The following is a 15,838-nucleotide window of genomic DNA, read 5'->3' on the forward strand; positions in this document are numbered from 1 at the left end:
TGCTTGCTCCTGTTACCAAAAAAGGTCCCTCTGTTGCAGGGTGATATTATTGCTGTTGTGCAAAGCCCCCCTGCCTGTCAAGTGGGGTGTTCACGTCCCCCCTCCATCTTATATGGAACTAATGTTTTTCATAGCTTGTATCCCACAAGCACAGAGAGATGTCTACATACATACTTCATTACAACAGCAGCCAGTCCCTGGTGGTGGAAAGTGCTGTCAAGTAGCAGCTGACTTATGGTGACTCTGTTGGGTTTTCAAGGCAACAGACGAGCAGACATTGCCCTCCTCCAAGTATTAACCTTGGCGCCTTGGTGGTCTTTTATTCAGTTACTAAGCAGGATTGACCTTTTAGTTTCTCTGCTTAGTTTCCAAGATGGAGCTAGCTTGGGCAATCCAAGTCAGGGCATCCCATCCACTTTCCCAACCAAAGCTGAATTAGGGGATGGAATTTGTAGAATGCAACATCATTGGGTTCCTAGTTCACAGTGAAATATCGAAAAAAACCCAGGAGCTTTAGTCAGTTCTGATGATTTGTTACTGAAGGAAAAGCTGTGACATGCAGCATCACAAACAGCATTTTGAGTTAAAATCTGAAGTATAATGCATATTATGAGTTCCCTTGACTGATCCTGCCAGTTACTTCCCTCCCCCCTTCTTTTCGCTACCAGCCGGAGCAAGAAACCACCCCAAGACACAAGCAGGAGGTATTTTCTCTCTGGAATGTCTTAACTCTTCACCAGTGCATTGTAGCATTCATCTTTTTTAAAAAACAAACAAACCATGCAAACATTTTGTGTGCTTGTTTACTGGAATAAGAGATGCATTTACATGGAATAGAAATATTCCTCTCTTGCCATCTTTTAAAGCAATTGGATGCTTAAGTGCAAGAGTTCTTTTTTGGAAACATCTTTTATCCCACTAACTAAGGAATTCCCTTTCTCCTAATATGTATGAACAAGAAGCCCTCCTAGCAAGCAGAGGCCAGATCACTTGAGCTACCTGCTTCCTGGGAAATCAAACCCATTAATCCCCCAGCTGACTGTTTCCTGTGAATTCTTGGTATTCCATTTTCTGTTACTTCATTTTCCGGCCCTGACGTCCTCAGGTAGGAGGCGTTTCTTAAGAAGCAGAAAGAATTCTGACAGGTACTTACACTCCTCAGTTGTAGGACAGAATACTGATCTACATGACTGTTCCCAGGCTGGTACAACCTAAAATAGAACTCCCACCTAGGCATTGGCTGAGTTTTCAAGCAGTAGAAAGCAATTCTGTTAAGTTTCTTATTCTTACAGTGCAATCTGAGGCACATATACTGAGAAGTCCCATTGAGTTTAATGAGACCTATCTGTAGTACGTATGTTTAGGATTGTAGTCTCTGAGTGCTAAGCTTGATGCAACTAAGTGAACTAAGAACAAGGACACATTTGTGGCTGTTTCAGTGTGTTACAGATGGCTTTGAACTTGAAGATCCTTAATAATGTGCCATAAAATTTAGCATTTTCAGGGGAAAAACTGCATTTAGAAATCACAGAATTACAGCAATTAAACGGTGACTGATCATTTATGATCAAGAACAAAGCTTGTTGCTGTATTTGACTGAAAACTTCCCAGCTTGATCAAACTCCAGTTTGTAATGACTTCCAAATGCAGGCATCTTAGCATATTGTTTACCCCCAAAAGACTGGGATTAAATTGAGGTTTAGAATTCTGATTTTGGAAAACTAAGCAAGCTCACCACACTATCTGCAACCAGGCCTCATAGCAAATTGGAGCTTGACCCAGATCAGAAAAGTTTGAATCTACACAAAGGAAGGGCTAAAGGGGAGCACAGGTGAATGGCAACAAGCTGTGTTATGCCTAGTTTCCATTTAACCACAGCATTTCCTGATGTCTGAATACAGCTAGAGTCTGAAGACAAATCCTGCTAGGAAAAGGTGTAGGACTCTAGAGTCCCAGTTTGCCTGTGTTACATGGTAGATTTTGGACTGATTTAGCAGTTTTGGGTCTGGCTTCAGATTTGGAGCATGGAAGATTACAGTCAGAATAAAATGGTTTCACTGGTGGGAGCTACCACATGCTTAAAAATTGTGGTTCATTACAAGACTGGAAGACTGTTGTATGTTGCCTGGTGATGGTCATGAGATTTTGCCCATTGTCATGAGATTCTCCCTCCACATTCTCCAGGAACCTGAACTTCAGTGCCGGCTATTGTTCCCATCCATTTGTCTCATCATTTGTTACTTCTGCATGTTCCATGTTGCCACCCTTTATTATCCTTATTCATAACCTCACTGGGACATGAATGGGACAAGGGACAAACTGCTTCACAGATTCACATTGTTTTATTCTTTGTTTCTCAACCACTAGAGCAGTAATTCCCAAAATGCAAGAGAACCACCAGTGTGCCATGAGAAATCTTAAATAAAGTTTTCTTTGAGTACTTACCCATGGAGGATTCATGAACCTTTGCTCTGGCCTAGCCTCTTTCCAATTGGCTTCTACAACAGGCAAATAATTTCTGCCACATTTCTTCATTGGGTAAGGGTGGTGTTGGGTTATTCAGTATATTTGAATGCGGAGATGCTGAAGAATGACTCATCTTCAGAAATGGCTCCATGTTGCATCTCTGCATGAAGCACTGCTCTGGATTTACTTCTTTCCAAAAGAAACAAGTAACCAAGAGCAGTGACTAATGGAGAGGCAGAAGTGGTGGGTCATTTGAGAATGGGTCTTGCATACTCTTAACTTCTCAGTATAAGAATATCACTGCCAAATTTTGCTTCCGCATTTGGAAAGTACTGCTCTAATGTGAGAGGAATTTGGACTTACTATTGCTTTTTGTGATGCCTGGATGGAGCCTTGAAATGCATGAGGCATCATCCAGCATTGAACAAAAAAAAAAAATGGATTGATCAGAACCTAAATTCTTCTGTCAGTTTTGCATACCTATTTTAAGGTCTAACATTCTTTGAATCAGTTTGTATAGCCCAGCAAAGTGGAGCTTCACTGACTGCAGTAAACACTTTGGAAAAGAAGATGGCTTTGTTTCAACGCTCCTGACTCTAGCTATACAGTGTGAGCCAAACCTAAATCTCTGTTTAGCTCTTTGCAGTGGCCCATATCCAGTTCCTGATTCAGATTGATCACTGGCCACTTAAGTTGCAGAGTTGATGTCCTGAGGACACCTAGTGGAAATTACCATTAGAGACTATAAACATTGGATGGAAATAAATCTGCCTGTCTCTTAACCCCTTGAAGTTGTTTGCTCTGGAGCAGATGGTTTTCCCGTAAAAACTAATGCAGGCCATCCAACAAAGAGAATTTCTGGTGCAGATTGCTGGAATGTTTACTGGAAAAGGAATAGAAATTGTCATTAGAACTCCCAAGAACAATCTCTCTGACCCTGGAGAGTTTTGTCTAAGGATTTACAAGGCTTTTATTTCATTCAATTCCCAAACAGGGTCTGTCTTCCAAAACCACCTAAGCTGCATCTTTGACTTCAAATTCTGTCATTCATGTGGAGATTCTATGTCCAGGAAATATGACACCCAAATTCTAAAAGCAGTGAAGCTTCCATCTCCTCACTTGTCCCACTCATGTTCCATCCTCTGATCCTCACCTCAGTAGTTACCTTCCCCTCTCCCTCTAAAAGTTTTTAGACAAACCGGAAGATGTTTTGCTAAAGCATCAGGCCAGCATCAATGAGTTGAAGAGGACCTTGAAGGAACCCAACAGCAAACTTGTGCACAGGGATCGGAGACTGCCTTCTTCACCTGCCTCTTCCTCACCCAAACATGAGGATGAGACACCAAAAGGAACCCCAGAGAAGACTAATGAGGTTTGTTTGCTGTATTTAATTATATCTTGTCTTTTATCTGTTGTGTATGTAGACTGTGAAGTTGTGCCATTTATAGTATTTGATTGTGCTGTTAGTGTTTTGTACTTGCTTATTTATCTACTTAGCAGCATGGTGAAGACAGCCTTATTGGGTGGGACGACAACACACATGTCTTTTATATCTGAATCCTCCACCCTGGCTTATACTGTAAGACATTGTTCGGTATTGCATAACTTCATCTCCTGTTGTTTTAAAAGTAGCAGCTTCCTTAAATTCTAGGTAAAGGCACGAGAAGCATCTTAAAATTGGGATTCTTTTCCTGTTCTCTTTGTATGTATCTGCTGTATTGTAAATTAGCTGTCAAGTCTTTTTTTTTTTGTTTGCACAGAGCCAATAACAATAATGCAGTATACAAGAACAACAGTAGTGGAGATCATATCCCACCAGTAACTCTGTGATCTGAAAGGTTTCCCTAGGTGTAGATCCTAAGCATGTCTACATATAATGACCAGGATTAGAGAAAATTTCTGCATTGTGATAGTCTCTTAGATTAGATAGTGAAAGTATTTCTAGAGTTGTCAAGGAAATGCCATCTGTTATATCAGAACAATGATAAGATTTATTGTAAACATCTAAAAAGTATTAGAAGTTTCAACAACATTCAAAAAGAGTCCACAACAAAGACTCATTCACTGAAAGCACATGCAGGTACATTCTTAAAGATACCATACAACATTAGGATCTTCTTCGTGGTCTCTGTGAATCATACTGTTGGGATTAGGCGCCAGTGCCGATCTCGATCGGTAAACTTAAAAGCTTTGGATTTCCACACCCTCGCCTCAGTGCGCATGCCCAGAAGCCCCACTGTGCATGCCCACCAAGGCAGGGGCGGACATCCTACCAGTTCTCTTCTGACCGCCGCTCAGATCAGTCGATCACTCTTCGCTCCAGTTGGTGAACTTTCACTTCTGCTAGATATCTCCACTACTTAGTTGTTTTCATTTATAACAGTAAATTATATTATTTTTTTTTCTTTCCGGGAACGTCTCCACTTCCTGCGGGAGAGCGGGGAGGAAAGAACTTTTTACCGCCCTCCCCCCCTCCCCCCCACCATTCGTATGGAAAGACGCTGGGGATTTTTCAAAAGGTGTACCAAGTGCAGGAGTAAAATCGCCCCACTGGACGGCCACACACTGTGCCTTGGAGAACTTCACAGGATGGACTCGTGCACGCACTGTGCTAAATTCTCCAAGCAGACCAAGAAAAACAGAGCAGCCCGCCTCGCAGCGGCCCTGATGGAACAGGCACTGCCCCTGCGAAGAACGTCTTCGCTAATGTCGACGGATCACACTCGAACCGACCAACCGATCCTGACTACCAGATCGGCGGCTTCTAAAACGGTCAATACCGATCGCTCCCCTTCTGACACCGACCGCCCTTGTAAACGGGCAGGCTCGGCTCCCAGGTCGGAGTCCTCTACGCCTGCAAAAAAGCACAAAGAGGATAAGGGGTCTCACTCGGAGAAGAAGAAGAAGAAAACGGAGAAGCTGAAACACAGGAGCAAACCTGTCTCTCCATCCTCTCCGACATCACTATCGGACCCGATGGCACTGATCGTTCCCCCATTGAAACTTTTTACTTCACCGGGTCGTCGGCCAAGCCCTCCGATACTTGCCTCGATGTCCACACAACTCGTAATGTCTTCAGACTCCAATCGCGACATCAACCTCATGCAGCGCTCCGGTACCGAGGGTAGCCCCTCTGATCTGACATATACAGCGGATAAAACACCTCGACCCCGAAGCCCTTATCCTCGAGACCGATCGAAGGAATCGCAGAGGGATCGATCTCCGCTGAGCCGCTCTCCGAGATATAGAGCCAGGGACGACTCTCCATCTCACCGTCCACCACCACTGATCCCATGGGATCAACAACAATGGCAGTACTTATACGGGGCATACTCAATGCACTCGGCTTTCCCTTGGCTTCCTCCACGTCAAATGGGCTGGGACCATTATTTGGAAGCCTCCTGTCAATCTCAAACCTCCTTCAGACCACCAAGGCGGGTCCCATCTGCATCGCTATCCAGACCACCCGACGCCGACTCGAATTGACAACACAGAACTGTACACCATGGACCTTTCGAGCAGGTCCCCAAGACTACAACACCGGAACCCGTGTCAGCACCAAAACCACATCTTTCAGATCCTTCTGACTCTCCTGAGGGTTCCCCAAGGTCGGAGGAAAGGTCGATACCGGAGGATCCAGAAACATTTTCCTCACCAGAAGAACCTTCTCCCTCTCAGAAAGTAGCCGAAGAACAACCTATTTTCCCGTCAGGATTTGAATTCTATGGAGACCTGATCAAATGCATGGCACAGTCTCTGTCCCTACCTACAGTTCAACCACAACCCATCATTACAGACACTGACTTTGACATTGTACAAATGGACACCTCTACAGCAGTAGCCCTGCCTCTGACTACTGTTGTTCTCCACACTGCCAAATCCTCGTGGGAAAAAACAGCTTCTACCCCTATCTCCTCCTGCAGATTGGACCACATGTACTGAATTCAAGAATCCAGTGCAGACTTTCTCTTCTCCCACCCCAAGCCCAACTCTGTGGTGGTTTCTTTATCATCCAAAGCGAGGAAGACTCACTCTTCTCCCCCCGACAAGGAAGGGAAGAAACTGGATAACTTAGGACGACGTTTCTATTCTGCTGGGTTGCTGTGCATCAAAATGGCCAACTATTCAGCATGCATGGGACATTACCAATATGCCCTTTGGGAGCAGCTATCCAGCATATTACCACATCTCCCAGAACAGAGTAGATCTGCTATCAAAAAGATCCAAAGAGAAGGTATGACCCTAGACAAACAACAACTGAATTCATCCAAGCATTCTGGTGACATTTGTGCTAAGACCTTAACTACAGCCATTACCCTGAGACTGCACTCTTGGCTTCGATCTACGGCTCCCCAATCCGACACACAGGCTTATGTGGAAGACTTACCTTTTGATGGCAATGGCCTCTTCAACACCGATTCCGTTCTGCAAGAAATGGATAAAAGTATTAGAACCTCCAGAAACCTAGGAGTCCCTTCTTCATCACGCCCCCAGAACAAACGCCCATGGTCTAAACCATGGAATAAGAAGCCATACTCAAAACTACCAATGGAACAACCGTGGCATCCCAAGGGTGCAACAACTTTCTCCAAACCAGCCTATGGCTCAAAATCCAAATATTTTCCTACATCCTCTCAGTCATCACGTCAGAAGGGTCCTAGACAACCTAAACAGGGGCTTTGACTGCCTTTTCCTCCTTGACCCCCCTTCCTACCCACCTTCTTCGGACCATACCCGCTTTTTCCCATTCCTCTAGGCGTGGTCCAAAATAACTTCAGATCAATGGGTCCATCAGGGTTATGCAATCGAATTTCTTCAAAGTCCACCCACTCTGACCTTCATCTCCACCACCTCCTCCCTCACATTACAGGAAGAGATTCAGTCACTTCTCCTCAAACAAGCCATAGAACACGTTTCCTCGAACCAACTGGGACTCGGTTTCTACTCCCGCTATTTCGCGGTCCCAAAGCGGGACGGAGGTCTTCGGCCAGTCATGGACCTTCGGGCCCTCAACCTGTTCATCATTTACCACAAATTCAGAATGACCTCACTACCCAACATTCTCCCTCTTCTCAATCGAGGGGATTGGATGGCCACACTGGATTTACAGGATGCTTGCTTTCACATCAGCATCCAACCCTCCCACAGGAAATATCTACGATTTATCATTGGAACAACCAATTACCAATACCAAGCCCTACCACTCGGGATCTCTACAGCCCCCAGAGTCTTCACAAAGACGATGGTGGTCATTGCAGCCCATTTGAGACTACAAGGTATCACACTATTCCCGTACATAGACGATTGGCTTCTAGTTACGGAGTCCAAATCTCGCCTCTTGCAACACATCTCCATCACCCTCACTCTTTTACAAGAGCTGGGACTGCAAATCAATCAGAAAAAAAATCTCATCTTCAACCCTCCCAGAGGGTACAGTTCATAGGAGCCATAATAGACACTCTTTCCTGCAAGGCCTTCCTACCACCAAAGCGAGCAGAAGACATTGTGTCTCTGGTACAAGTTTTTCTGCACAACCCTACAGTCACAGCTCATCAGGTCCAACGTCTCCTAGGCCTCATGGCGGCCACCACTTCAGTTCTTGTTTTTGCCAGACTCCATATGAGGATTTTGCAACTGTGGTTCCTCAGGCACTTCAGGTGCAACCTCGACTCCCCATCACGTCAGATGACCATTCCCCTGGAAGTATTCTCCTCCCTCACTTGGTGGCAACAACGTCATCATTTGCTGGAAGGAGCCCCTTTCCACAAGCCATCCCCTTCAGTCACTGTAACCACCGACACATCTCTATGAGGCTGGGGAGCACACATGAGTGGCTTCTGTGTGGGGGACAAGTGGCCCGAACACCACGTACATCACCACATAAACTTTTTAGAACTGTTAGCGATTCACCATGCCATCCATTCCTTTCAGCCATTAATTATGGACCGAACAGTGGCCATTCTGACGGACAACACGATCACTATGTCCTATATAAACAGACGGGGGCACAATCTTTCACAAACTGTGTCTACTAGCTCTGAACATATGGGAAACTTGCAGAACCATGGGCTCCACGTTGATGGCAATGCACCTTCCGGGGGACCAGAATGTACCTGCAGACCTCCTCAGTCAGGGGAGCGCATCCTTCCACGAATGGGAACTCAACAATGGGAGTTCCTACAACCCATCTTCCTGGACTGGGGAAGCCCGGAGATAGATGTGTTCGCCACTCGCAGCAACAGGAAATGCCAATTTTTCTGCTGCAGGGGAAGGGTGGACCCCCTGCCCATGGGAGACGGTCTTCTCTTTCTGTGGCATCAGCGTCATGTTTACCTGTTTCCCCCCATTCCCTTGATCACCAGGGTGGTACAGAAGATATCAAGGGAGCGACCGAGAGGGATCCTTATCACTCCTTGGTGGCACAGACAACATTGGTTTTCCCCGATCCTCCGCCTGTCCAGGGGAATCTTCCGTCAGCTTCCTCCAGCCACGGATCTCCTCCTTACCCACCAGGGTCGGGTGGTACATCATGATGTATCTCATCTGAAATTGACAGCATGGCACCTGCAGTGAGTCAGTTATCCGGCAGGGCTCAGTACATCCTTCTGAATAGCAGAAAGCCATCCACTTGCAAGTCTATAAATGGTTGTGATTTGTTCAGTTCGCTATTGCTTTTTCCCTCAATCCACCTTCAGCAGGCTTATCCACCATATTCGACTTTCTTCTCTCTCTGTTGGACAAGGGTTTATCAGTCTCGTCCCTACGTGTGTATCTGGCTGCCATCTCTGCCAGCCACTCTCAGATTGATGGACACTCTGTCTTTACCCATCCTGATACAAAGAAATTCCTCAGGGGCCTTACCAGGCTGTATCCTCCTACCAGGCAACCTGCCCTGGCATGGGACCTATCCTTGGTTCTTCACATGCTCTCTGGGAAGTCCTTTGAGCCCATGGCAACTTGCTCCCTCCAACTCTTATCATGGAAGACGGACTTCCTGGTGGCGATTTCATCGGCACGGAGGATGGGTGAGCTTATAGCACTACGGTGCGACGCCCCATACCTTAGTTTCACCGATGAAGGCGTCTCGCTTCATCCAGACATCACCTTCCTCCCCAAGGTGATTTCCACCTTTCACCTAAATACTGAAATTTATCTGCCTGTGTATTTTCCGAATCCAGTTAATGAGTCTGAACGGAGACTGCATGCCTTGGATGTGAAACGAGCATTATCCTTCTACCTTCATCGGACGAGTCCTTCTCAGAAGGATTCCAGACTTTTTGTTTCCTACGCTCCCACTTCTTTGGGGCAACGAATCTTGTCCCAGAGACTCTCTAAATGGCTGACTGAAACCATAAGACTTTGTTACCTATTGGGCAAGAGACCCCTCCCAGGTCCTATCCGGGCCCATTCTACTCGAGCCGTGGCTACATCTGCGGCCTTCATGAAGGGCATTCCCCTTTGGGGCATTTGCGGAGCTGCCACCTGGTCCTCCCCACATACCTTTGTCAAGCATTATGCGCTGGACCTGCGTCTACGTCAGTATACGTTGGTGGGCCGTGCTGTTCTGCAGTCTCTTACCTGCTGATGGACCGTTGCACCCTCCTCCAAGTAGGCTTTTGTGGCTTGCTAATCTCCCAGCAGTGTGATGCACAGAGACCACGAAGAAGATAAACAGGTTGCTTACCTGTAACTGATGATCTTTGAGTGGTCATCTGTGCAGTCACACTACCCGCCCTCCTTCCCCTCTGCTGCCAGTCCATCTGTTTGAGATCATGCAGGAAGTGGCGGGATGTCTGGCCTGCCTCGATGGGCATGCGCAGTGGGGCTTCTGGGCATGCGCATTGAGGCGAGGGCACGGAAATCTGCAGCTTTTAAATTTACCGATTGAGACCGGCGCTGGCGCCTAATCCCAACAGTGTGACTGCGCAGATGACCATTCAAAGATAATCAGTTACAGGTAAGCAACCTGTTTTTTCTTTACATGAAAAACATTCCTAACACCAAGTTTACAAAAAGATCCTTATAGACTACAAATCATATGTAAGGAAATCTGTAAGTCCAACAATATTCACAGAAAGCCCATCCAGGCCGACCTGTGTCCCACGTTTTATTGCCTTTATCAAGACTGTTAGCTTTAAACAGAACCAGTCATTCCTGTTGCTTTCACCCTAGGCGTAAGCTCATATCTTGTACAGCAGGAATTATTGGTTCCATTTAAAGCCAGCAGTTTTCTACTTTGTCTACTTCCCACTTTTTAACTGGAGATGCCAGGGACTGAATGTAGACCTTCTACATACCAAGCATATGCTCTCCCTCTGAGCCACAGGCCTTCCCTGCATTCAGATCATCAGCATCATACATCGTACCAAATATGTGCATAGTGCTTTCTGTATTCAAAGTGTATAGTGTACATTATTGCAGTAATTGTTAACAACTATGCTATAAGGCAGGCCAGTTTAATCCATCGCTGTGTTGCAGAATGTGGGACTGAGAGAGAGTCCACCTGATGAGTGTGCAGTGAGTTAGTTGCTGTGCTCTAAATAGCTCCTAATTGCATAGATCATGTAACTCCATGCACCTGAGACAATACACAATGGATATTCTCCTGTCTTAATATTGTTTGTGTGTGTAGCTATTTTTGTACCTTGCTTATTTCTATGGTCATAGGCAATACAACAAAGTTTTATTATGTACCTACAACTATGATGATCCATATGTTCAGATGCTTTCTAAAACTGTAGCTCCCATATGAAGCAACAGCTATGTGGAAACAAGTGCAGCATCTTCCTTGAGGTGATTGAATTGCTCAGTTTTGCAAAGATCACAGAAAGTGAACATTCTGAGTCATAGAAGAAGGGAAAAAATCCTTTCAAGGTGATGACATCACTTTCTATGTGGAGGAGAACTATCTTGAGGCTTTGTTCCCCAATTAACAGCAGGCATGTTCTCATATAAACAGTGAAGGTACCCCCCAAAAAGAAAGTTGCATATAAAAAATCTTGTTAACGTAACTGGGTAGTGTTGCCATGACTTTCCCAGATGTTTCTAACTGCAGTACAAACGAGTGAAGAATTCTATGAGTACAGAATCAAAGTCCAGACATACAGATCAGCATCTAAAGTTTTGTCTCACAATTTTGGCAGTTGCACTGAAGCCTGGAAATATTTTATTCTCTTTGTGATACTATAGAACCAGGATGATGTGGGCTAGTCTTTCCAGTCTAAAAAAACAAATAAAGCTGCCTTTTGGTCTAAGTGAAGAAGACCAGGCTAGAAAATCTTAGGATTCTGCCATCTGGCCCACCCTGAAATATTTCCAGTGGTTGTTGCTTGAAAGAACAGTCTTAATTGTTCAGAAACCGCTGTAACAATCCAATTATTTGGCCATTTGCAACTTTACCAAAATGGAATTTTACTGTGCAAATATTTTCGATTGAAGGAATAGAACAATACAAGGGAAAGGAACTTGAGTGAGGTGGGAGCTGATGGACCTGTAATGTTCATCGCCTTGGCAGTTCTCTTGCTGGGTCAAGCAAAGACTAAATAGAAAAGAAAAGTTGAAAGCCCAAACAAGGGATAATGGAGACAGCTGCTTTGTTGAGAGGGGTCTGGTTTTTATTTTGAAAGGACTGAATGGATGAGGTGCATTGGACCCTCTAACTTCGTCCATGCTTCAGGAGCTTTTCTCTCTGCCCAGCTCTTAGTCTGGAAGATAAAATATCAGAAGTGACACAGTACAAGAAGATAAAGTGGATGTGGGTTCAGCTCTTCCTCCCCTGCACACCCCTTTTGAGGGTTAAAAACAAAATGAACTTTCACCCATATTCTGCTTTATATATGATCAGAACAGATCTGAGATTTAAATTACTGTGGCTGCCCCTGACACATCACATCTAGAGTGGCTGACTTGGGTTGCAAGATATAGCTGGATAAAGGATTGCAAAGCTGAGAGTGAGTTGTGTACATGGACCAGTTTGAAACCTTTATAATGGCAACCAGCTAGATCCCTGCTGCAGCTGAGAGGAATAGAGCATGTGATTTGGGGTTCATCAGGCCACTTGTTTCTACTGTTACTGGCATTAAGAAGTTGAAGGACAGGGGTTGTGTCAGCAAGGTTTCTACCTAAAACACAGTATCTTCAGTAGTCTCTCTGTACTTTATTTACTGCCTGTCTCTTTCTCTTTCTCTTCCTGTCTCTTTCTCTGTCTCTCTTTCTGCATCTTTGCCTTGGGGTCTTGGGTTTTCCCTGCTGAAACAGAGGTCAGAAGAGGATTCTCCAGAGGATCTGTCATCTGAGCATGGAGCTGCCTTAATCATGGAGTCTTTTACACAGAAAAGCCTTGTTTCTTCTCCTGAGGTTACCACCACTCTTTTCTATTTCTCTCTCTTTTCTATACCTGCTTCTCTTTTTGTTTCCTTTTGTAGTTGTTAGAACACTTTAATGAGAACAGATCAGCCAAATCTAGCTAATCAGGGGTGTTGGCAGCAGTGATGTTTCAAGGTTCTCTAATACTGCCCTGATAAAGATACTTTTAGACTTTTTTGAAGAAAGAGACTGAGTCCTACTGGGTCTGGGACTTGGATAGGACACTGTGTGGAAAACCAATTGTGATGAAAGGTAGTATTACCAATTTATTAAATTCTATAGTCATCAGAGGTGTACACATTCCTAGTAATCAGTGTAAATTACATGTACCTCTTGGCTGTGTATTTACCTAATGAAATTTATTATCTGGGTTTACTGTAGTGCATTTTACCTACTTATAACTTTGTAGTACTTGTTAAGAAAAAGCAGTTGTATGTGCATAGACACTTATTCATAGAATTAAGCAGCAATAGCTTCAGCAATGACTAAACTCAAATATCTGTTGGCAAAGATGGTGAAGAACTTTCACCGAAATTTTACTGAGAAAGCTTTTTGTGACTGCAATCTGAGGTCTTGGTGTGTGACTGTGCAATCTTAAGCAGCCTTATGTCTAAATTTACTTGAAGTCAATGGGTTTGGAAGGGTGCAATTCTACTTAGGATTGCACTGTGAGATTGTACCTAGGTTTACCAGGTTCCAATTCATGATGGGAGAAATCCTATCCTTGCCACGACTCAGCTGGGGAGCAGGAGAAAACTGGCAGAGAAACTGGGGACACAATTGTCATCTCTGACATGATGACACAACTTCTGGGATGACTCAGACATGCCATCATTACTCTGGAGAGGATGCTCTAGCACATGCCCCAAACTTTCATAGATTTGGTGGGCAAGTGCTAGAGTGTCTCTCCCCCCACGCACACACAATGACTTTGCTTCTGGGTCACAGCAGAAGTTACACCATCATGCCGGGGATGACGATGATGCTTACACTGCCTCCCCCATCTCCCACCAGTTTGTGCAAGTGAGGTTTTTTGTTTAAAGTGAGGCTTTAAAGAATAGCATTATACAAGGCAGTGTGGATCTAATGCAACACAGCTGGTTTTTTGGCACATGATGTTGTAACTTTGAAGGAATTTAAACGCTGGCTGCTTTGGAGAAAGTGAAGGCTGTATGTAATATCACCATCAAAAAGCAGACTGTCAGCTTTAACATCCACATTGTTTCCATTTTGTAAGATACGGTCCTTGTTGTTTGGCTTTTAGTAGTACATAAAAACACACAAAGACCCTTGCCAGATCAGACAAATAGTCTATCTCATCCAGTGTGCTGTCTCACACAGTGGCCAACCAGTTCCTCTTGATGGATAACAACAGGGCATAAAGGCTGAGGCCTTCACATGATGTTGCCTCCTGGTTCTGGGAATCTGAGGTTTACTGCCTCTGAATGTGGAGGTCCCCTCAGTCACCACAGCTATTAGCCATTGATAAAGCCATTTTTAAAGCTATTTATTCCTCTGGCAGCAAATTCCACATTTTAATCACTCATTGTAAAGTAGTCTTTCCTTTTGTGACCCAGGCCTCAGATTCAGTGGGAGCTCACAGGAGCACATCTCCTGAACCTTTCTGAGAGTTCCACCTCCTCCTTCTGAGAGTTCCACCTCTTTGTCCATTGAATAGTATGTGCAGCTGCCTAACAATCCCTGGATGAGCTCCACCACCTATTTTTCTACAAGATAACGTACTGTCCATCAGCTTCATCAGATGCCTTCAAGTTCAAATATTTTGGAAGCGGGAGAAATATTTGTCAACTCTCTCCACCCTATGCATAATTTTATAAAAATATATCATGCCCCCCCTTAGTTCTCTCTCTTCTAAATCGAAAAGTCCCAGACTCTTCAGACTCTCCTCATACAGAAGATGCTCCAACCCCCTAATAATCTTAGTTGCCCTCCTCTGAACTTTTTCCTGCTCTGTAATGTCCTTTAGGAGATATGGTAACCAGAATTGTACACTGGGAAATACTTCTGCCCCTGTGAAGATACCACTTTAATTTGAAAAATGAAAAAGGTAAACATTTGGTGTAACTCTATTGGTTAGTAAAACAAGTAATTGTACAAATGGATGTTTAGTTGGTCCATTTATTCTGATTTTCCCCCCTCCCTCCAAAAAAATGGAAAGAGGTAAAACAATATCTGGAAATCAGTGCAATAGACCTAGTTTTCTGTAATAATGTTTTGGCCTACGACCTGTTATATGATTGGTAGTACATTCTGTGCATACCTTCCAAACTAAACAACAATTGTCTGTCATTGTATAATTCACATCCCAACTCTGACTCTCTGCATTGTACCACACCATAGTCTCAGCAATGGAGCAAATTAGTTGTGCTTTCTAGATGTAATTGCCTTTGTGAGTCTGAGTGCAATATCTCTCAGTTGCAGCATGTTCTTTTCCACCCTTCTGCAAATCAGCAGTAACATCTGGAAGTACACAAATAAGAGACTGGATTAGCCAACACTTGGCTGCTATAGGGTCAGTGTTAACATCACAGTTAACATAACATTAAATAGCAGGGGCTTAATCTAATTATTTGCCCTAAAGTCCTTATTTGCCTTCTCTTGCTTCCAGGATGTGCTGTGTCATTCTGTGTTCTTCCCCAGAGATAACTAAATTTTAGCACTTCCAAGTGATGGGGTTTGAATCATGCTCAACAGCATAAAATACAAATCACTACATATTGAATACACAATGCATATTGAATATTGAATGCATCCAGATAGTTTTGTACATGTGAACTGAGCTTTAAAATTTTTACAAGCTCACTCCGATAAATTTATTTTTGCTATCTATGATGCTTGGCTGGACTGCCTTTACAGTTGTTTGCACAGCTACCCCCCAATGTTTACCTTAACCTGGCCTTCCTAGATCTAGCCTAGAATTGGCTTGGATTCAGGTTTGTTGACATTATGGACAGAAATTGTTGCTTCTCTTCAGGTGTGCCCAAAG

General features: G+C 44.2%; 1 protein-coding gene across 8 annotated transcripts in view; it reads left to right on the forward strand.

The window, feature by feature from the left end:
* EPB41L1 (erythrocyte membrane protein band 4.1 like 1) overlaps positions 1-15,838 on the forward strand; it is a 223,780-nt gene that overhangs the window by 189,663 nt on the left and 18,279 nt on the right. For 3 of the 8 annotated variants that reach the window (XM_060230950.1, XM_060230953.1, XM_060230955.1), the window contains exons 14-15: positions 669-704; positions 3,653-3,838. In XM_060230950.1, the coding sequence (XP_060086933.1) occupies positions 669-704; positions 3,653-3,838 (222 nt within the window). Of the gene's footprint in view, positions 1-668; positions 705-3,652; positions 3,839-12,723; positions 12,823-15,838 lie in introns of all 8 variants that reach the window. The other 5 variants (XM_060230949.1, XM_060230952.1, XM_060230954.1 and 2 more) reach the window with 3 other exon arrangements.

Source organism: Heteronotia binoei, chromosome 2 (genome assembly GCF_032191835.1).
Source record: "Heteronotia binoei isolate CCM8104 ecotype False Entrance Well chromosome 2, APGP_CSIRO_Hbin_v1, whole genome shotgun sequence".
Taxonomy (NCBI): domain Eukaryota; kingdom Metazoa; phylum Chordata; class Lepidosauria; order Squamata; family Gekkonidae; genus Heteronotia; species Heteronotia binoei.